General features: G+C 46.9%; 1 protein-coding gene across 7 annotated transcripts in view; it reads right to left on the bottom strand.

The window, feature by feature from the left end:
- DOCK1 (dedicator of cytokinesis 1) overlaps nucleotides 1-23598 on the bottom strand; it is a 585238-nt gene that overhangs the window by 438802 nt on the left and 122838 nt on the right. For all 7 annotated transcript variants that reach the window (XM_054659991.2, XM_054659996.2, XM_063782260.1 and 4 more), the window contains 6 exons: nucleotides 22838-22910; nucleotides 17498-17601; nucleotides 16931-17114; nucleotides 11480-11577; nucleotides 4659-4748; nucleotides 4209-4309 (listed from right to left, as the gene is read on the bottom strand). In XM_054659991.2, coding sequence (XP_054515966.1) covers nucleotides 4209-4309; nucleotides 4659-4748; nucleotides 11480-11577; nucleotides 16931-17114; nucleotides 17498-17601; nucleotides 22838-22910 — 650 coding nt within the window. The remainder of the gene's footprint in view (nucleotides 1-4208; nucleotides 4310-4658; nucleotides 4749-11479; nucleotides 11578-16930; nucleotides 17115-17497; nucleotides 17602-22837; nucleotides 22911-23598) is intronic.

Below are 23598 nucleotides of genomic sequence, written 5' to 3'. Positions count from 1 at the left end.
ATACTGAGCTGCACTACAACTCTCCAAAAACTAGCACCATGCGTGCAGCCAGTAAGACACCAGGAAGAATATCCGCCACCCAAACTTCTCCAGTCACCAACATCTTACGCATTCAACAAGATTCACTGAGGCTTTTTAAAAGCCACATGAAACATTTTTATGTTCATAAAAGCAATCTGCTGGGGTACTGACAGCATGTCTGGTTCAGTCGTGAGCCAGTAAAGGCCAGACTGCTCACTCAGGTTATGGAATAAGACAATCAGAAGAGCAACCTTCACTGCAATTATGGATGAGCTAAGAGTACCTATTTTACCAATACATCACACTGAAAATCTTTTTTTTTTTTTTTTTGAGATGTAGTGTCGCTCTGCCCAGGCTGGAGTGCAGTGCTGCGATCTCTGCTCACTGCAACCTCTGCCTCCCAGGTTCAAGCGATTCTCCTACCTCAGCCTTCTGATTAGCTGGGATTACAGGCACCTGCCACCACACAAGGCTAACTTTTTGGGTTTTATTTTTTAGTAGGGATGGGGTTTCACCATGTTGGCCAGGCTGGTATTGAACTCCTGACCTCAAATGATCCGCCCACCTCAGCCTCCCAAAGTGCAAGGATTACAGGTGTGAGCCACCATGCATGGCCTGAAAAGCTTTTTGGGAGACTGAGTGGATGTGAAGCCATTTCTAACACTGATCAGGCGCCAGACCTCTAGTAGGGAGCCCTGATGCTCTCAGAGTCACACTCCTGCTCGCTGTTCTGAAGAGGCGAAGTCTGCAGATCCTCCTGCTACGGTGTCCATCTCCATTGGCTGGAAAACACACCTTGCCATATAGGCCTCTGCGGGTGGTGCTCACTGCACAGGAGAGCATGCAACACCCTGGCATGAAGCCTGCTTCACTCAGTTTTACTTATTTTCCCAAACTTACTGGACCACACACCTCTTATTACATCTATTAATATCCCAGGGAATAAACATTCCACAGAACACATTTTGGGAATTCTTCAAACCAATTAAAAAAAGAAATAAAAGGCGGGCGGATCACGAGGTCAGGAGATCGAGACCATCCTGGCTAACACGGTGAAACCCCGTCTCTACTAAAAATACAAAAAATTAGCCGGGCGTGGTAGCGGGCGCCTGTAGTCCCAGCTACTCAGGAGGCTGAGGCAGGAGAATGGCGTGAACCCGGGAGGCGGAGCTTGCAGTGAGCCGAGATTGCGCCACTGCACTCCAGCCTGGGCGACAGAGCGAGACTCCGTCTCAAAAAAAAAAAAAAAAAAAAAAAAGAAATAAAAATAATAATGATTTGCAAAGAGAAGGACTTAGAACCAACAAATGTATCTTAACCTGGAATTAGACAGCAAAAAGAAAGAAAATAAATAAAAGAAGGACCTAGAACCAGCAAATGAATCTTAACCTGTATTTAGACAGCAAAAAGAAAATAAATAAAAATAAATCTGCCAGGCCATCTTATACCTGCACAAAAAGCAACCCCTTGGCACTGGCTAGAGGGGGCGGAGCAGATGGAGCACCAGTTGCCAGTGAGGAGCCTGCAGCAGCTCCATAGGGTGGACAAAAAGGAGCCCAGTCATGCTGGTTTTATGGAAGAGCAGCCCCCAAAGCCGATGCCTCCCTTCGTTCTCACTTGTACCAGTGCTGGTCAGTCCAGTGGGGCTCCAGCATCCATGAACTACCCAGGCAGGGGAGCCGCAGACACAGCTCGAGGTGCGGAAGAGGACTGCCCATTGCCAAAATCTTTCATTCCTTCTCTTGGTGTTGTTGGGAAGAAGGGCTAAAGATCTCAACATTTACCAAAGGACAGAGGCTACACGGACAAGAGTCTAAAGTAAGCCTGTACCTACCAAAGCCTTCTAGAGGAGAAGAGGACAAGGACACTCTGGGATAATATTACTGGAATTCCGCCTGGCCCAGAGAATACTGTAAGCATATCACCAATGCGGAGGCGACCTTCCATGATGTGGTCAGAGCTATCTCAATCGCCATTGACTCCTTTGGAATTTCAAGGTGGAGACATGCAAATTCAGGCTGCTGAGGAACCACGTGAGGTTGCCAGTTTACCAAAACATGCTAACAATACTTATTTTCCACAATAAAAATTTCTTTTTCAGCAGATTCCATAGATTGAATGACAGGATCCTTTTTTTTTTTTTTTTTTTTCATTGAGACGGAGTCTTGATCTGTAGCCCAGGCTGGAGTGCAATGGCACGATCTCGGCTCACTGCAACCTCCGCCTCCCGGGTTCAAGTGATTCTCCTGCCTCAGCCTCCCAAGTAGCTGGGACTACAGGCACGTGCCACCACGTGCAGCTAATTTTTGCATTTTTAGTAGAGATGGGGGTTTCTCCATGTTGGCCAGACTGGTCTCCAACTCCTGGCCTCATGGGATCCACCCGCCTCGGCCTTCCAAAGTGCTGGGATTACAGGTGTGAGCCACTCCACCCGGCCATGAGGATACTATTCTTATCTCAGTCCCCTCACAGCATAAAGAAAAAATGGTGCTTTTTGTTTGTCTCATTAGGAAACTCGTCAAAATCTCCCATTTTTCTTTCTCCACCTATGAGAATGGCTGCATCACTCCTTCCCCAACAGCACAGCATGGAAAGGCTGACGCCAATGAAGAAATGTGGCTGCGGTGTGGTAAGCTGATTCATGCCTCTCATCTTCTGAAATTCAAGCACGGAGCCTAATCTGAGAAGAGCTCTTTGGCCACATTTCAATCAAAAGGCAGAATTTTGAAAATGAGCACACGTGGAGGCCGTGCTACATTTGCTGCAGTCCGCAGGCCACTTCCGCAAAGCCCACAAGCTCCTGTTTTGGTCACAAGAGCCAGGAAAAGTGCCCTGCAATGCACCCTCCCCACGGTCTGTAAGGAACTACTCGACATGCCCACACACCAGGCATCTCCACTCAGTGAACAAAATGTTATAAACAAACGTTTATTAGCAAGCAAGCGCAAAGAACTAGTCACAGCTTGTTCCGCAGGCTTGAGGACCTCACAGCTCTTAGCCTTCCTGGAGCTCCACCCACCACCTTACAGTAAACAGGCACACGAGGCAGACAGGGAAGAATCCAGGCGCAGGGCCAGTGTATACTAACAGCTGGCTTCAGGAGGCCAGAGTCCTCTGACCTGAGTTCATGACTGCACACAGGGAGGAAAAACAGGTATTTTGCAAAGTATGTTGAAGACACAGAAGGGAGTTTTAACTAAATTTACTCACACTAAAAAGAATCCTTTCTACTGATTCTAAGCGGGATGTTCTTAAAGAAATTATGTAAATCTTTAAGTTTTGCTGTAACTCACACAATAAAAAGTCTGAATAAATGCCAATAAATTCCACCATGAAAGAGCTGGTAAGTCATCATAATAAATCTAATGATAATGAAACCCAATAATTGCTTAGTGCTTTCTAAGTGCCAGGGATTAGTCCAAGCACTCTACACGTAATAACTTATTAAAATTTCCACACCAGCCTACAATCATGCTCTGATTACAGACAAGAAGGCTGAGGTACAGAGAGGTTAAGCAACTTGCTCAAGATCACAGAGCTTGTGAGGGACAGAGCTGCACATCAAGCCCAGGCAGCCTGACTCCAGACTCCAGGGCTCTGCTCTTCAATACCAGGCACACTGCTAAGCTGGCCCAGGCACAATGCATAGCCTCTGGTGTCTTCCTACACCTCTGGGGCACAGATGGGCAGAGGGGTGGATAGAAGGAATCCAAGACAGTGACAGCTGAAACTTGTCAAAGAAAAGGGAAGGTGCTCTTTAAAGAGCAAGGAGATACACTGCAAAGTACAAAACTGCATCTATTTCACACTAAACAACCAATCTCCTTAACACGGGAACACATGCATTTATCCATTCATCAAAGGCTCGCGAGGAAGCCGCGGTGTCAGACACTCCATATCCATAGCTCAGTTTCATCGAACATAAAGTGAGGATTTCAAAGAGAAATGGAAGGTGTGAGGGAGAACAAGAATTTATTCCAAAATATTATGATGATTTATCACATATCTCTTTCAACAAGGTTTTTAGGTATGTTAAGAGGGAAACAATACTAAAAATTATCCCAGTAAACTCAGAGTTTTGAGCAGGGGTAAATACACAGTCATAGACAAAAGTACATGAAAAAGACTCTAAATAACACAAATACCAAAAAAAGAAGTATTGGTTTTAAAACAAAGTAGGAACTTACGTGTAGGCTAACGTTGCACTAAAGTGTTTCTTAATGTAAGTTTCCAAAACAGGATTAAAATGCTGAAATTTTCTATCAGCAATCAGTCCAATGATAAATACCTGTCAAATTAATCAATAATATTTTCATTAGCAACATAATGTAAGCCATTTTATAATCTTCATCAGAACCATCTGCACCCCTGTGTTAGGATATGAACCATAACATTTTCAGATAGAAGTTGGTGGCTAGTTTACCTCTTCTTACCCTAGAAATGACATTTGCCTAACTACAGTTTTACATTTAAAAAAGAGAGAAGAAAAATCTGCCACCCCAATTCATCTCTGACTGGATTTACAACTGAAAATGCGTTCAAGGTCACTGTGACGAAGCCCCCGACTCCAGCCTCAGACGCTGCAGCATGGAAGAACGCTGTGTTATCCAAGCATATGAGAAGGAAAGCTCTCTTACCAGAGCATCAAAGACTAACGTGTCAAAAGTCTCACTCTCTGAGTTCTCCATCATGATGTTGAAGAGGGCATCCAACGTGTCCTGAAGAAACTGCATAGACACAGAAGGTCGGGTGACAATGTGAACCCACCGGACTCCCCCCACACACTGGAATAACTATCACCTCTGCAGTACTCCAAATACCCACCTTGCCCCCAGCACTACCTATAAAGCCATTCGGGATCCTTTTCAGCCACTAGATACACAAGACAAAAATTTTGGATGAGTGAATTCAGAACAAAGAAATGCCACCAGTGTTAAATGGAGAGGGTCAAAGCAAGGAGAGGGCCTACTGCTTCCCCCAGGGGGCCTTTCCAACCCTCTTTCCGGTTTTCATAAGGCTGGTGACAAAGCGCTGAATGGCAACTCTGGGAAGATGCATCTCACTCATTCTAAACACTGGGTACAGGACTTCAGCTAGTGAATGGGCAGAAGCCACACAGGGACAGGACCCAGCTGAGTAGAGGGAAGGACCTTCTACCAACCAGGGTGCCCAGGCATGGAAGAGGATCGTGATTCTGAAACTGGAATACACAGCAGTATCCCAGTTTTGAGACCAGAAGGTGCTTACTTTATTCAACAACAATGTCAAAATTACAGTTACAGTTGACTAAAATTTACCAAATAAATACTACTGCAAAGAAGGACAAAGCATCATACATGTAATTAGGAAGAGACTTCAAAGGCATGTCACACTACAAGTCAGCTTCAAGTCCCACCCCATCCTCCCCTGCAGGAAATGTAAGACGGACTGAAGATCACGGTGTTGGAAGTGATGATTCGCATTAGAAGAGAAGGTCAAGGAGAGGCAGAACGCCACACAACGAAATACTGGCCATAAACATGACGAAGTACTGATCTATCACGATTACTCATTAGGGACATACAAAGGGAAACCATCATGAGCTATCACTTCACACCCACTATCCGGGCTACAACTTAAGATGAATAATAAGAAGTGGGCAAGAACGCAGAGAAATTGGAGACCTTGCACACTGCTGGTAGAAATGTACAATTGTGCGATTGCTATGAAAAACAGTTTGACAATTCCTCAAAAACTTAAACACAGATTTACCAGATGAGTCAACAGTTTCATTCCTGGCCATATCTCCAAAAGAAAGGAAACATATGTTCACAAAATAACTTATACACAAATATTATTCATCATCTCCAAAAAAGCAGAATCAATACAAATGTGTGTCAACTAATGAATGGAAAGACAATCTGTGGTCTATCCATGTGATGGAATGTTATCGGCCATAAAAAGGCATAAAAGCAGGCCAGGCGCAGTGGCTCACATCTGTAATCTCAGCACTTTGGGAGGCTGAGGAGGCCAGATCACCTGAGGTCGGGAGTTCGAGACCAGCCTGACCAACATGGAGAAACCCTCATCTCTACTAAAAATACAAAATTAGCCGGGCATGGTGGTGCACACTTGTAATCCCAGCTACTCGGGAGGCTGAGGCAGGAGAATCAGTTGAACCTGGGAGGTGGAGGTTGTGGTGAGCCAAGATCCTGAGATTGCGCCATTGCACTCCAGCCTGGCCAACAAGAGCACAACTTCATCTCAAAACAAAAAAAGGCGTGAAGCACTGATAGTCACTACAGCACGAATAAACCTTGAAGACACAAGGCTAAGTGAGAGAAGCCAGACACAAAAGGCCACAGGGCGTATGATTCAATTTACATAAAATATCTAGAACAGGTAAATCCATCGAGACAGGAAGCAGATTAGTGGTTACAGGGAGAGGAGAAAGTGCCTACTAATAGCTATGTGGTTTCTTTTGGGATGATGAAAGTGTTCTGAAATTAGACAGTGGTAATAGTTGTACAACTCCGTGAAGACACTAAAATCTTCAGAGTAAAAGGATGAATTTTTTGGTATGTGAATTATATCTCAATGAAACTGTAATTTAAAGAAAAATAAAAATAAATGGGTGAGGTGATCACATAGCAAGGACATCAGAGGAAAGGCTGGATCAGGCGTTTGGTTCAGATTCCTCCTGGACTGTGCAGCCTCTTCCCGACACCCAGGGGGCCTTCGGGATGGCACAGAGGATCTCAAACTGCTATAGTCCCAAGACTAAAGAAGCAAACCACAAACTCCCGCTCGCAAAGGAGTGCTGTGGAACCACAGCAGCAGCAAGAGCCTCGCCCACCTCCTTCGGGAGACAGGATGTCCAGCATGCCCGGCATGAGCCTCACCCGTTTCCTTTGGGAGAGAGGATGCCCAGCATGCCCGGCATGAGCCTCACCCGTTTCCTTTGGGAGAGAGGACGCCCAGCATGCCCAGCATGAGATCAGAGACCCTTTAAGGAGTAAAATCCTCTCCATGCTTGGCTGTGCCAGCCACCACCTACTTTAAACCAGAAAATGTCACAGGCAAACAGTGGGAAACAAAACCAACCTGACCAAAAGGCATGCTGGTCTGGATGTCAGGGGATTAATCAACTCCTAACTATGTGGACCTGTACCACTTTGTTACTTTGGCACCATTTCCCATCATTTTCAGAATGTAGATTCCTTGCGAAGGTCAAAACTTGATGCCATCTGCTAACAGCCAAATATTTCCCTGCCAACAGGCTCCCAGGTGGCAGGACCTGGCCTGTCACGGTTCATGCAAAGTCCCTGAAGTAGACCACCTGGTCCCACCCAGACACATGACATGGTCAGTGGCACAGAAACAGAACCACAGGGAGATAGAGCTGCACGTATTGGGCTGCGGAGCTGCAGTGGGGCAGGGTCGAGCACCTGAAGGAGGGCCTTCACACGGAGCCATGAAAGGGCTTCATCTGGCACCCCACCCTCTCTCTAAGACCATGTTCAAGGGGACCAAAGTCACCATTTCCATTTTCCATCTAATGGGACAGCGTATCTTTTGCTAAATACACAAATACCTTCCTCAATCTACCAAGCAATGCCATCTCTCTGCTATCAGTCATCAATACTCAGAAGGGAGGTCCTGAATAAATGGAACCAAACCCACAATCTAACAGCATCCCTATCAGCAAAAGGAGCCCCGTGCAGGCAGGAATTCCTCAAGTCCTGGCTGGCCATTAACAGCCCCGTGGCCTCAAGTCAGTTCCACTCTCTAGGCTCACGGCGCATGTCAGACACGCCAGCAGAGAAAAAGCACAAAGTTAGGCAAGGTAGGTAAGGGCTGGACAGGTCACCCAGGCTTGCGTGGTACCAGCACGCACAGGAAGAAGGGAAAGGTGTAAAGGCCACGTCTAGGGATGAATAATCAAATGTGAGAATCTATGAGATGAGGGGAATGGGGGAGAATGACGGGACAAGATCATTCTACATTCTTCCAGGTAACTGTGGCAACTGGTCGACAGAAATACAACTCACTCCTAATATGATACAGGGACTTCAAAATGAAAGAGGGCAAAATTTCATTAACTGGATTCTTCTCAACTACGTTCATGTATTCACCTAGTTTCCATCTGAATTAGGGAATTTACAGAACACAGGGAAGTTTAAAATGCAATTAACATTGTCCAAGCCATTGGGAGAAGACCAGGACTGAGAAGATGATTAAAATTTTAAGATTAGTGAGTATATGTCTGAAGGGTTATACGATTCAGGAAACTGGTGCGACCGAATTAATTGATACTGAAGTGAAGCACACTGCTGGTTAATTAAGGCCATTTTAAGTAATTAATTTTTACAGAGATAAGGTCGTCTCTTTCTGCAATCACCTCTCCTAGAGAGTGAGGAACTGAGGCAGCAACACACAGACCTTGCTGGAGAGTCTATGCTTATAGAACGCCACATGCCAGTGACCCCCTTATTGTCCCATAGCCAAAAACAGAATCGACTAAAAATGGAAATTCGCTTCCTCACGTACAAGGAAAAGCTGCCCCAGCAAATTGTGGGGTATCTGAGAGCAGAGAAGAGCCTAATACTGCAGAAAATATCAGAGCCACAAACAATTACAGAATAAAGAATTCCAGAAGCTGAGTGCTCCCAGGGACCTCAGGCCATGTAATCTGACTGCCCTATCTCATAGATAAAGATGCTGAGACCACAAGAGTCTGAATAAATAATTATACCCGACACTGCTGCAGAGCGTCCCATGGGAAGAAAACGGCCCAGACAAGCCTCTCAGTGTCGTGATCTTTCTACCACACCACAGACCTCTCCTGGTCACTTAAAGAGGATCTCAGGGAGTCATAAGCCAGGGCTAGTACGAATGGTGATGGCAGTAACAAGGATCATGACAACAGTAAAAAGACCTGAGGCTCCACAACGACCCTGCAGAAGGCACTACTGTTACCCCACTTCTCATGGCAGGGGAAAGAGAGGCTTAAAGAGGTCACTGAACTGTTGTGAGTCCTGTAGTGAGGAGCTATGGGAAGAGGACACAGAACCCACGATAAGGTTGATTGCAAAGCCAGTCCCCTTCACGGCTAACCCAGAGAGTCCCCCCAAACCAGAAGCCAACAAGCACTCTGTGCACCTAGAGGTGTATTGATTGCAAAGCCAGTCCCCTTCACGGCTAACCCAGAGAGTCCCCCCAAACCAGAAGCCAACAAGCACTCTGTGCACCTAGAGGTGTATTGATTGCAAAGCCAGTCCCCTTCACGGCTAACCCAGAGAGTCCCCCCAAACCAGAAGCCAACAAGCACTCTGTGCACCTAGAGGTGTATTGATTGCAAAGCCAGTCCCCTTCACGGCTAAGCCAGGGAGTCCCCCCAAACCAGAAGCCAACAAGCACTCTGTGCACCTAGAGGTGTATTGATTGCAAAGCCAGTCCCCTTCACGGCTAACCCAGAGAGTCCCCCCAAACCAGAAGCCAACAAGCACTCTGTGCACCTAGAGGTGTATTGATTGCAAAGCCAGTCCCCTTCACGGCTAACCCAGGGAGTCCCCCCAAACCAGAAGCCAACAAGCACTCTGTGCACCTAGAGGTGTATTGATTGCAAAGCCAGTCCCCTTCACGGCTAAGCCAGAGTCCCCCCAAACCAGAAGCCAACAAGCACTCTGTGCACCTAGAGGTGTATTGATTGCAAAGCCAGTCCCCTTCACGGCTAACCCAGAGAGTCCCCCCAAACCAGAAGCCAACAAGCACTCTGTGCACCTAGAGGTGTATTGATTGCAAAGCCAGTCCCCTTCACGGCTAACCCAGGGAGTCCCCCCAAACCAGAAGCCAACAAGCACTCTGTGCACCTAGAGGTGTATTGATTGCAAAGCCAGTCCCCTTCACGGCTAAGCCAGAGTCCCCCCAAACCAGAAGCCAACAAGCACTCTGTGCACCTAGAGGTGTATTGATTGCAAAGCCAGTCCCCTTCACGGCTAAGCCAGAGTCCCCCCAAACCAGAAGCCAACAAGCACTCTGTGCACCTAGAGGTGTATTGATTGCAAAGCCAGTCCCCTTCACGGCTAACCCAGGGAGTCCCCCCAAACCAGAAGCCAACAAGCACTCTGTGCACCTAGAGGTGTATTGATTGCAAAGCCAGTCCCCTTCACGGCTAACCCAGGGAGTCCCCCCAAACCAGAAGCCAACAAGCACTCTGTGCACCTAGAGGTGTATTGATTGCAAAGCCAGTCCCCTTCACGGCTAAGCCAGGGAGTCCCCCCAAACCAGAAGCCAACAAGCACTCTGTGCACCTAGAGGTGTATTGATTGCAAAGCCAGTCCCCTTCACGGCTAACCCAGGGAGTCCCCCCAAACCAGAAGCCAACAAGCACTCTGTGCACCTAGAGGTGTATTGATTGCAAAGCCAGTCCCCTTCACGGCTAAGCCAGGGAGTCCCCCCAAACCAGAAGCCAACAAGCACTCTGTGCACCTAGAGGTGTATTGATTGCAAAGCCAGTCCCCTTCACGGCTAACCCAGGGAGTCCCCCCAAACCAGAAGCCAACAAGCACTCTGTGCACCTAGAGGTGTATTGATTGCAAAGCCAGTCCCCTTCACGGCTAACCCAGGGAGTCCCCCCAAACCAGAAGCCAACAAGCACTCTGTGCACCTAGAGGTGTATTGATTGCAAAGCCAGTCCCCTTCACGGCTAAGCCAGGGAGTCCCCCCAAACCAGAAGCCAACAAGCACTCTGTGCACCTAGAGGTGTATTGAATGCAAAGCCAGTCCCCTTCACGGCTAACCCAGGGAGTCCCCCCAAACCAGAAGCCAACAAGCACTCTGTGCACCTAGAGGTGTATTGATTGCAAAGCCAGTCCCCTTCACGGCTAACCCAGGGAGTCCCCCCAAACCAGAAGCCAACAAGCACTCTGTGCACCTAGAGGTGTATTGATTGCAAAGCCAGTCCCCTTCACGGCTAACCCAGGGAGTCCCCCCAAACCAGAAGCCAACAAGCACTCTGTGCACCTAGAGGTGTATGTCACTATTTTTTTGTTTTGTTTTTTTGAGATGGAGTTCTGCTCTTGTTGCCCAGGCTGGAGTGCAATGGTGCCATCTCAACTCACTGCAACCTCCGCCTCCTGGGTTCAAGCAATTCTCCTGCCTCAGCCTCCCGAGTAGCTGGGATTACAGGCATGCGCCACCACACCCGGCTAATTTTGTATCTTTAGTAGAGACGGGGTTTCTCCATGTTGGTCAGGGTGGTCTTGAACTCCTGACCTCAGGTGATCCACCCACCTCGGCCTCCCAAAGTGCTGAGATTACAGGCGTGAGCCACCGCATCCGATCCGTATGTCACTATTTTTTAAAGGGAGTATAACCACAATCCTATACTACCTTTGGAGTCACTGCCTACTTCTGTTAACATACATTAAAAAAAAAAAAAAAAAGACCCAAAAAGTCCCTTTGGGCTCCATGTTACCTTCACTACTTCACCACCATCGACTTTCATCAGCTGCCTCAAGTTCTGCTGCAGCAGGCTGGTGTTGGAGCGCCACTTCAAGAGCCCCAGAAGGTCCACTGGAAACAGAAAATGACAATCAGATCTTCACAAGCAAGAAACTCTGTTCTGTCTCTGTTAATCATGCATTATGTGAGGTTCTCTATAAAATTTTGTGAACAGAGAAATCAACCCTATTTTAAAAGATTCACCTGCTAAATATTCCATTCCTTTGTAGCAACATACTTAACACCTAGTACGCTTGAATTCATTATTCCCAACGACATTTACCATGAAATGATTTCCATGTAGAAGCTTTAAAAGTGCATTTGGGAAACTAAAAAAAACCTTGTCTTTCTATTCTACGGGAAGGCAGTTTCAGAGCACCACAAGGCCTGAAGAGGCCTGCTCACCCAGAAAGCGCTGCCCAGGCACTGGATACCAAATGGTTTGTTTCTCCTGCTCAAGAACAAGCTGCTATTTTTTTTATAGATAATATAAATAAAATAACTAACACAAATTAAAGTACTGAGACTGCAAGGTTAAGAGTCCCCGCAGCTACAGTAGCTCTGGACAACTGAGACCACGCCTGCACTGAGGGAGCTTCCGGCCCTCACCATGTCAGGGCTTCCACAGAAGTTTGTGGTTGTTATGGTTGTGTTTTTGTTTGTTGCATTTTATATAGAAAGAGCAAGGAATGAATATACTGGTTTTTAAAGAGTCAATGTGGAAGAAGACAGTGTCCAGAAATGTTTTTGTTTAAGGCATCAAGATATTCTTTTTCTTTTTTTTTTTTTTTTTTTCCTTGAGATGGAGTTTCGCTCTTGCTGCCCAGGCTGGAGTGCAATGGCGCAATCTCAGCTCACTGCAACCTCTGCCTCCTGGGTTCAAGAGATTCTCCTGCCTCAGCCTCCGAAGTAGCTAAGATTACAGGTGCCCGCCACCACACGCAGCTAATTTTTTTTGTAGTTTTAGTGGAGACAGGATTTCACCATGTTGGCCAGGCTGATCTCGAACTCCTGATCTCAGGTGATCCACCTGCCTCAGCCTCCCAAAGTGCTGGGATTACAAGTGTGAGCCATCATGCCTGGCCCAAGATATTCTTTAAGGTAAGAAGTCAGGATCCAAAAGCTCTCTAGGAAAGTACATATGCCTACCCAAGTTTCACCTGAAGTTATATTAACATCCCATTACTTGAAAAAATACCATTAACAAAGTACATCTAATTTACCGTTATGCTCACAAACCAACTTCAGCTACAGAAACTGTCTCCACAAAAGAAAGAATCAAAAAACAAAACCCTAGTTAATACTGAAGAAGAAAAAAAACAAACTCTAATTGTGACTATAGGTAGAAAATCAGGAAATACAGACATCCATTATAACTTCAGCATCAAATTGTACAAAAGGCATGCAGGCAATAAGCTCCAAAACAAGTAGAGCTGACAAAGGGAAGAGTTAAAAATAGGGAGACAAAAAAGGAGCACCCAAAGGTCCCGTGGAAGATGCCCAAGTGTGGGCTTAACCACCAGCATGCAGCAACCACTTGGCCTGGGGAAGTAACTTCACCTCAGTGTTCTCATCTGAACCATGGGTACAGTGTTGCCTGATTCACAAGGTGGTTGTAAGAATTAACTGACATGACGTGTAGAAAGCACTTAGCAGAATGCCTAGTCCAAAGCACAAATGGCAGCAGTCATCCCAGGAGAGGATGACGAATTGAGCACTCTACTCTTTTTTATTTATTTATTTATTTATTTATTTTTGAGACAGGGTCTCACTCTGTCATCCAGGCTGGGGTGCAGGAGCACAACCACAGCTCAATGCAGCCTCTACATCCCAGGCTCAAGCAATCCTCCCACCACAGCCTCCCAAGTTGCTGGGGCTACAGGTGCACACCACCATGCACAGCTAATTTTTAGTAGAGATAGGGACTCGTCATGTTGCCCAGGCTGGTCTTAACCTCCTGGGCTCATGTGAACCTCACGCCTCAGCCTCCCAAAGTGCTGGGATTACAGATGTGAGCCACTGCACCTGGGCAACATGTCTTCATTTCTAAGTGAAAGTGAAGTAATGGAAAAGGCTCCATCCTGCCCAGACACACTCTTGGTCCTAGGGTTAAGGGAGATTTCCATCTCACAAGAATTACCAGTATTTCCTTAATAGATAGTAATAATCTGGATCCCCTTCATTCAAAGTTGGTGGCACGCTGTATTGTAAGTTTGAGACAAAGTCCAATTGGGCTAATGAGGAGTAAAACACCTTGGAGCAAAGGGAGTGTTGGAAGAAAACAGGGCTTGTCCAGCCCCCATGAGGCTGCCCAAGGCAGATGAGTCCCACCCCAGGCCCTTATTACCGGGACTCACAGCCCATATTCATGACTCCTTTCTAATTATATAGTCAGTTAATTGAGAAGAGGAATCACATCTTATACTTCTTTCATATCCCCCACAGCATCTAGCATAATGCTGAGGACAGAGAAGTTTAATACCAACCTCAATGAATAATTCAGCCACTGCGTTTCCCTAAGTAATGGAACTTCGCAGGAACAAATCATGGTTTCAGAAAAATGATTCCCTCAAATGAGAATGTGGGAGTCGATGCTTAGATGCCATTTGGGGCAGCTCCATCTTGTACACACCTGACATGCCACAATCCCAAGAAGGGGAACCGTGGCTGGTGAGAAATGAAAGGCAGACTTCCCATCAGTCCTGGTGAGTGGCAGCACATCGGAATTTCCTTGTTGCCCGGCAACAGCTGCTGCTGAGAGCAGGGTGCCCTCTCCCTCAGTCTGGGGAGGGGATTACTTTGCAGCTGGTGAGACTTAAGGAGCTTGAAGGTGAAAGGAGGGATTGCCACTGACCCCACCCCCCAGGGGGATGTCCTGGTCCACAGTCCCCTTCTCCAGGGTCATAAGGGTTAAGAAGGATTCTGTGGATGGGCCTCATCACCTAACCGCAGCTCAGAGCATTGCTTTGAATGGGGAAAGATGAGCAAGTTAAGTAATGACTTCCGAGCATGCTTTCGGAACATGACCCAATTATGAGATGATGGCTTCCTGCACCATGAGCACTGCAACACATGGCACCTACTGAAATGCTAAAGTGTGGCCCACCTGGAGATGTCACCTTTGGGTTAAATTAGGCTCTGGATGCTGTCATCTGTCAGGCGAGTGGAGCTATCGAGGCCACATCCAGAGACCAACATGTCACAGGGGAGCATCCTTTCCATAACCAAGTCCCAAGCTGAGCCCCGCACTGCTGACCACATGATATGGTTTGGCTGTGTCCACACCCAGATCTTATCTTGAATTCCCACGTGTTGTGGGAGGGACCTGGTGGGAGGTAATTGAATCATGGGGGCAGGTCTTTCCTGTGCTGTTCTCATGACAGTGATAAGACTCATGAGATCTGATGGTTTTAAAAAGAGAAGTTCCCCTGCACAAGCTCTCTCTCTCTCTCTGCCTGCGGCCATCCATGTAAGATGTGACTTGCTCCTCCTTGCCTTCCACCACAATTGTGAGGCATCCCCAGTCACATGGAACTGTACATTAAACCTCTCTCTTTTGTAAAGTGCCCAGTCTCAGGTATGTCTTTATCAGCAGCATGAACACGGACTAATACACTGCACATGCCTTGGGCACGCCACTAGCAGGCTCCCTGTGCATTCTCTCCCTTCCCCACTGCACGGCCGCATAGATCCCACCCCCAGGTAAGGCTTTTCATATGCTCATGGAGACCACTACACAACCACAAGCTAGGACCCTTCATAAATGGTTCAAGAAATGCATGCAAATGGAATATAAAAGTATCCCAGTAGGCTTAAGGCACTTAAGAGACTTACTGCTCCCACACCAAGCAGTTTATTCAGCAGACCAGCAGTGGGAAAGTGTAGCCCAGAACAACAGAGTGCAAAGTGCAGAAACGGAAAGATCCAAAAGCATTTGACCCAGGGCTCGCATGCCCAAACATGCAGCACACTCAGTGCACGCTCCACTACAATGTCCTGACTTCCAGACAATGGCTTTACTTTTGTCCTGTGTTTATCCTATTAAAGTCCAAACGATGACTGTCCCTTGGGCAAATCCAAAACTACTGCCATGATTTACGGACAATCCCCCAGAGACACAACTCATGATAGCAACAGACAGTAATAATCAAAATCCGTATCGGGAAGTTAAGAGGAAAAAATTGGATTTTCAAGCTCTGTTTCAAGAGAGCATAAAGTCACTCTGCACAGCTGTGATACGGCTGCATTTGGAAGATGCAATTTTTAAATGTAGGATTTCTGCCTCTTCCAGACGGAGTGACAGCAACAACATCAGTGTGCTCTGAATAAGAAGTACCCCTGGCTGGACAGCAATGTCACTGGAGAGGCTGCAAGCAGTGGTGGTGCAGGCACTCAAAGCATCGGCCGAACCCCACACAAGGGCACGGCACCAGCTGATGGATGAGTGATCTGCCACATTAGGGCTGAGCTTTGGGGTGTGGGAGTCAGCAGGGGTTGCCTTATCCCACAACACGAGTAGGGCTAGAAAGTATCATCCAAACCAGCTTTTAAAAATAAAGATAACTGGTAATTATCTCAGAGAGTAGCTGAGAATGGGGAAGACATAAAGAGGGAGGTGAGCTCCCAGCCCGCTGTTCATGTAACCCTCACTAAGCCCTCTGAGGCAGGCACTATTCCCGTATCGACAGACAAGGAAGATAAGACCCAGAAATGTGCAGAAGACTTGTTCAACGGCATCCCCAGGGTTAACACAGGGCTATGGTCCGATTCCAGGTTTTTGATCTGACTCCAAATCTCGTGCACTTTCCTTTATGTCACGCTACCTTCCTTTGGCCAAAAATCATTTTAAGAAGTAAATCCATTGCTTTATCTCCCTTTAAGAGTAAAACAGCTGGGCACAGTGGCTCGTGCCTGTAATCCCAGCACTCTGGGAGACCGAGGCGGGAGGTTTGCCTGAGCCCAGGAGTTTGGGAATAGCCTGGGCAATAAAGTGAGACCTCATCTCTATAAAAAATAAAAATAAAATTAGCCAAGCGTGATGCCGCACACCTGTGGTCCCAGCTACATGGGAAGCTGAGGTGGGAGGATCGCCTGAGCCTAGGCGGACAAGGCTGGAGTGAGTTGAGATCACACCACTGCACTCCAGCCTGGGCAACAGAGCGAGAATGAGACCTTGTCTTAAAAAATAAAAATAAAAATAAAAGAATAACCCTTAGACCAGAGTAGAAGTGTGAATTTTAAATTACAACAAATGAACAAATGCCACCTTCTATGCATTGATAAATCATCACAGCCCGATGCAATGAATGCCTTATGGGTGACGTTCATGCACCTACGGAGCACACCTCCACATAGGAAGGAGCATGGAAAAGACAGGACTGGGGCAGAGCTCCTGGGGTGAGTGTGTTTCTCCTCTCGAACGCACCGTTCTGAGTCAGTTTGGTGGAGCACACAAGCGTGGAGATCTGGAAGGAGTCCTTGCTAATGGTGCAGCTCCCAAGGCTCTGCATGCTCTTGCCGGTGGCCGAGTGGCCCTTTTCTTCCAACTCTGCCTTCGTGGAGGGCAGACTCAAGTACGTGGCTGCGTCTTCCAGCTTCTTCGCTTCGGCCTGTGGATTTAGTCATGCCGTATGTCAAAGGCAATTCACAAACAGCAACACACCATTTTTGCCATCCTTTGTTATCCCTAATCCTTGTAACCATCATAATTGCTTTGTATCATATTAAATACACATTTTAATAATTTCCCTTATTCCTGCAGCATAATTCATGTTCACGGCATTTTTAGATGGCACCTATTGTTATACTGTATATCATCTTTTCCCGTTAGGAACAACAAAAGGGCTGGTCATCGGAAATGTTCATTTGCATAATTAAATGTAGCTAGATAGCAGCTTCCTCACAATGATGGGAAAGGTCGGTCCAGGTCAGGGAGCCCAGAAAAGACTGAAACTGTCTATAGCAGCAATATTGTACCAATGCAACCAGATACCTTATAGACGATAAGATCGTGCTCTCCGTCTCGCAGGGTGGTACCATCGTATCTCATCAGCTTGACAAATGCTAGTGCAAATATTTTCTCAGATTTATCCTTAGCTGTAAAACAAAAAACAAAAAAAAATTGATGATTGCCTTCAATTATCATGACAAAATAACATTATAAGAAGCTACAAAGGCTACCTTTATGAAAACAATTACAAAATTATACGAACAGGTATTAAAGCCAATCTAATAAATATATGGAAAAATGGACCACGTTTACAAGTAAGAAGATTCCTAGCATAAAGGGATCAGTTGTTCTCAAATTAATCTATAAATTCAAAGCCATTCTAATCAAAATCTCATAGAAGAGATTTTTCCTGGAACGTGAAAACGGATTCCAGGATAAAGGGCCAAGAAGAGTAGAATGGTCTTGAAGAAGGCAGAGGAAAGCCCGCAACACTAGAAAGCGAGAGTAACTGTAAAATGACAATGAGAAAGACCGTGTGCTTTCAACCTAAGACGCCCAGACCAGCGGAAATCAACAGGGCCTGGAAACAAGAGGCCACAGTAAACGACAGAGGCTGGGAAGGGGCAGACCATTCCACCAAGGAAACTGCGGGTCAATACAGAAAACTAAAATCAATTCCTGCCTTGCAATATCCATCACGTGAATTACCAATGGACTAACGACCTCAATGTGAAATTGTGCTGCCTTTGGCGAGATAGTTCATCCCCCAGGTATCTGCATGTGGGGCTCACTCACTTCATTCAAGTTTCTGCCAAAATGTCACCTCCTCCAAAGTGACCATATCTTGTCTAAAATAGCCCATTAGTCACCCAATCACCCTCTTTCCTCTCACCTGATTTAGTTTTCGTGATAATTCTTATCACTACCAGATGTTGTGTGTTTATGTGTGTGTGTGACAGAGAGACAGAGATAGAGAGAGAGACAGAGACAGAGATAGAGATAGAGATAGACTGATAGAGAATCTTGTTGATCTTGTTGCTATTTATTGTTGGTTCCATCCACTAGACCCTGGAATGTAAGTGACCTTTTGTTTTACTGCCATTTCCTAGTACATGAAATAGAGCCTGGTGCCCAACAGGTACTCAATCCATATTTGTGCCACTTTGGGAGACAGTCAACAAACAAATGAGCTTTCAGATGATATAGAAAACAAAACATTGTGGTTTCTTAAGGGGTCACAGTGACAACGGGGACAATCCAATTTATTAGAAGACATCTCTCTGAGAAGCTGGACAGCACATAAGCCAAGATGTCAATGCTGCAGGAAGAGGGGGACCTAGCGCAGAGGCCCTCACGAGGACCAGTGTGGCACATCTGGGGACAGAAGACCAGTGTGGCTGGTGACAGACAGCGAGAGCCAAAGGCGGGGAAGGACTGATGAGCCAGGACAGATGAGGAACACGGACTGAAGAAATGGATCTGCCAGAAATTCCTCAATTTGCAATCCCAGCAGAGCACAGAAACAGAGGACCAGAGCTGGAAACTATCGCTACAATTACAGATTCCAAGCTTTCTCTTTATAGATGAAAGGACAGAGATCAGAGAGGGAGAATGACACATCCACCCGCCTTGAGTCCACGGCTCAAAATATTTACTCTCAGATCCCATTACCCAAGACAACATGGCTTATCCCCTTTGCCTTCCTGGTTGTGCTCAATACCTCCTGGCAAATTAAACGGTTCCATGAATAATCAACCAGCCAAAAAACACAGGAAGAAACAGAAGTAAAATATATGTACCCTAGGATTCTAAAAAAATAACTCTGTAAAAGGGCACCAGAGCACATAAAATATTTCAGTGTTCAAATAGCAAAGAACAGAACAGTTCCTCCTAAGTTTGGGTGGACTTGGAAACAATGACAACAAACAAGACATGCCTCCAGGAAAACAGCCAGGGTTCAGAAGGACGTGTGACAATAATGCTTCTACTGACCCAACCAGTAAGTAGTACAGTACTGACCCAACCAGTAAGTAGTACAGTAAGTGCAACTTTTATTAACATTCTGCATCTTCACATCCGAGAAATGGACCGCTTTTTACTGCATGCTCACTAGCAGCCATCATGAGATGGATGGTTTATATGACAAGTTTACAGAACCTTAGGAATAGCAGTAGGGGTCGTGTGTTCTGGAGTGTGCGTAGAGCTGCCCATTCCCTAGGCCGCCCCACCCAACAAGCCCACTACAATCAAGAAAACTCAGCTCCTGGCCAGCTGGGCCTGACAGCTGCAAGTCTGCCCGGCTCCGTGGACCACACGGTCTGGTGCAGCTGGAGTTGCCGACAGGTTGCTGGAAAGGTATTATGTTAACCCATCGACACCAAACTTTCCAATCCCAAGGACAGATCCCAGGTGAGAAATCCCATCACTTATTCCCTTTGCTAGCCTCCTCTTCAGGGTAGCAAGTGGGGACCAATGTGGCCTCAGCTCTTTCTACCTGTTTCTGCCCCAGGTATCTGCATGCAGGGCTGCTGGGGAGGCCCCGAAGGCCATGGTCAGCGGCCGACATCCAGGCTTTCATCGGCATCGCACTTGCGATGCTCAACATGTTTCCAAAACCTTATTTCCACAAGCTGTGGCCACGGAGACTTCATTTATTATGCAGATGTGTCCTGGTATGTTGGGTGATAGCATCTTGTCTATAATGAGTACTTAAAACTGACAAGAAAAACAAGGATTTTGAAAATTGAAATGCTACAGGAGCTATCGCTCTGCCCTAGTGTAATTTATTAATTAGAGAGAATGAGCTTGTTAAAAGACGGGAGCGTGATTTTGAGACGAGTCCTCTGTGGATTCCAGAACCCCGTTCTTACCCTGCTTCCTCCGTGGGCCTCAGGGTGATGTATGCGTGGAGCCCTAGAGGGTCTGGGGCACACTGCAGCCCACTAGGCTGGCCCCCACCATGCCTTCCATGCCTTGGTCGAGGACACACCTGTGCCCACAGCCACCCCCATTCCACCAGCACCCTCCGCTCACATCATACCTCTGCCTAATTCATGTGATACTCACAGGCTGCCACGCCCTAGCTGGTTCTTGCAAACTAATCTCAAACCTCAACTCAAACCTAAGCTCTGCAAGAGGAGAAACCCCAGCAGCTTGTTGTGTATACAGCAGGAACTCAATAAAAGCCAAAGGAAAGAAGTGGCCTCGCCACTCCCCCAAGGCATTGGAGCATAAGGCTCGGGCACAAGGACCTGGCTTAGAACCAAAGCTCTTCCACTGACTACTTGGGTGCCTTTCAGCCCCTGACCTGGGGTTTCCAAGCCCCAGTTTCCTCATCTGTAATGTGGGAAGTAATAATACTGATACCACATGGGAATCTTGCGAGGACAAATCCAAATAACACAATAAACTTCTTGTGTTGGGCACATGGTAAGAGCATAGTGAACGACGGCCAACATCTGTTGATAGTTGTTATTATCCTACAGCTTCGGCCACCAAGGATGTTGTGCACCATTAGCAGATCCGACTTGGTCTAGGGTCTGGTAGCCTGGATCTGATCCTGGGGCAAGGATGAGACGGCAGGGAACTGCCTTCCAAGCTGGCGGCCTTCCTGCCCCTGCTTCTCCCATTAGACATAAACCTGGATGCCCTTGTAACTGAACCCCTGGCCTGCATGCACTGTTGGGACAGGACAGGAGTGCAATGATGCTTTCGGCAGCTGCCAGCCGCCACCCACCCCCCGCACTCCCCCGCCATGCACCACCCACCACCAGGCACCCCATGCTGCTTGAAACCCCTCCAGTCAGCCACATCCCAGGCCAGGCCCCACCACACACACATCTGCCATTGACAGTCGTGGGCCGGCACCCCAGCTCTGCAGACCTCACACACCAGGCCTCTCCAACTCCCCTGAACAACAGCAGGCCCAAGCTTTTCGATGGTCTACACACCATAACATCATGACTGTGCTCGTGCATTTGCTCTCCAGGCTGCTCTCCTGCAGCCTCCCTGTCCAGGCGCACCCACCCCACATGGCCAGGCCCCAGAAATAGTCAGGTGAATGAACACATTATTCCAGCAGCAGCAACTACAATGGAGCCCCTATCCATACCAGGCAGCGTGCCAGAAGGTGGCCAGCCTCCACCTTGCCTGACCTTCAAGAATACCCTAGGAGGAAGGTTTACGTTTTTTTTGTTTTGTTTTTTGTTTTTGAGACAGGGTCTCACTCTGTTCCCCAGGCTGAATTGCAGTGGTGCAATCACAGCTCACTGCAACCTCTGCCTCCCGGGTTCAAGCAATCCTCCTGCCTCAGCCTCCTGAGCAGCTGAGACTACAGGTACACACCATCACACCAGGATAATTGTTTTGATTTTTAGTAAAGATGGGGTCTCACTGTGTTGCCCAAGCTGGTCTCAAACTCCGGGGCTCAAGCAGTCTTCCACCTTGGCTTCCCAAAGTTCTGGGATTACAGGTGTGAGCCACGGCACCAGCCAGAAAGGTATTCTTATCCTCAAATGAAGATACAGAAGAGGCTCATGCTTAAGCTCCATCCAGAGCACACAGAACCTGAAACTGCCCACTGCACGGCGTGACCCCCACAGGGTCATCAGTGACAAAGGGTGGTCTGCCCTCCACACCACTCTTTTCCTTTAACTGCCTGCAGCACACAAGCCTGTAGCCAACTCTCTTTGTCACTTATTGTCCCATATATTAGTATGTTTCAGTTCCCAATGCCAAAGAAACACACACCCTGAAAGACAGGAATCATGTTTTCCTTCTGTGATATCTTACTGTCTAGCACAGGGCTACAGCTTTAGTTGACAATTAATTTAACAAAATGTGATGGAACAAACTTCAGTCAACAATAATAAATTCTTTTTGAAGGAGAGTGATTCAAATAGCAGTTCTTTCCTCCTAAAGTCTTGGCACCATGGTCAGTATTCACAAAAATGTCTATGAGAAAAGCCACCCCTGAGCTCCAGACAGCAAGGGCCACCAAGGAAGACAAAAAGGGTTCAAGATTTCCAATTCTAAGACAGGCGCCTTAAGAGCCCATGTTTGAGAGGTATTTGTTACAGCTCAGTAACTTTTCTGATGGATGGCATGAATGGATGGCAAGTCAACACGGAAGACTGGAAAGCAAAAGAAAGAAGGGGACCAGCAACACTGGGTAGGAGGAACTGGAGAAGGACATTAAGATCTCCTCCTGAGATCTGCTCAAGGAAAAAGAGAGAAGAATGTTTCCAAGGAATAGGTTCCGGTGGGAAATGAGCCTTATTGTGTTATGATAGCGAGTTCCAGAACAACTGAGAGTGGCCTCTCGCGCTTTCCCCCAGTTCTCCCTTAAAAATACTTGGGGGAAGAAAGTGCTTGACTACTCACAGTCCTGTGATGACCTGTGGCGGAAGGTAAACCGAAGGTGACTGCGGTTAACGTCCTCGATGGGAATGGCCACCTTCAAGAATTGAAAAAGAAGTTTAAGCACTGTTATCAATATCATCCAGCGTAACAGCTTTATTCAACTGGAGCTATCAGGTACAACTGTAAACATTTCTAACTGCAGTGGTGAAAATACTGTACACCTAGTCCCCTATATGATTTTTCCAAAGACAAAATGCCTCTGCAAAATTTTGTATCATATTGTAACAGCTGCCAAGCCAACTGACTCCATGACACAGCTGAATTTTTTTTTCTGAATGCTCTGACCATTACTGTTAAGATTCTTTTTTCTTTCTTTTTTTTTTTTTTTTTTTTTTTTTTTTTGATACAGAGTTTCGCTCTTGTTGCCCAGGCTAGAGTGCAATGGCTCGATCTTGGCTCACCACAACCTCCGCCTCCCGCGTTCAAGCGATTCTGCTGCCTCAGCCTCTCAAGTAGCTGGGATTACAGGCATGTGCCACTACACCCAACTAATATATTTAGTAGAGAAGGTTTTTCCATGTTAGGCTGGCCTCGAACTCCTGACCTCAGATGATCTGCCCACCTCGGCCTCCCAAAGTGCTGGGATTACAGGTGTGAGCCACCACATCCGGCCAAGATTCTACTTTTAAACGTTGCTGTTTTTGGGCCAGGCATGGTGGCTCATGCCTGTAATCCCAGCAGTCTGGGAGGCCGAGGACGGTGGATCACTTGAGGTGAGAAGT

The sequence above is a fragment of the Pan troglodytes genome, chromosome 8 (assembly GCF_028858775.2).
Source record: "Pan troglodytes isolate AG18354 chromosome 8, NHGRI_mPanTro3-v2.0_pri, whole genome shotgun sequence".
NCBI lineage: Eukaryota > Metazoa > Chordata > Mammalia > Primates > Hominidae > Pan > Pan troglodytes.
The sequence above is the reverse complement of the archived record's forward strand: the minus strand, read 5'-3'. Positions and strand labels throughout refer to the sequence as shown.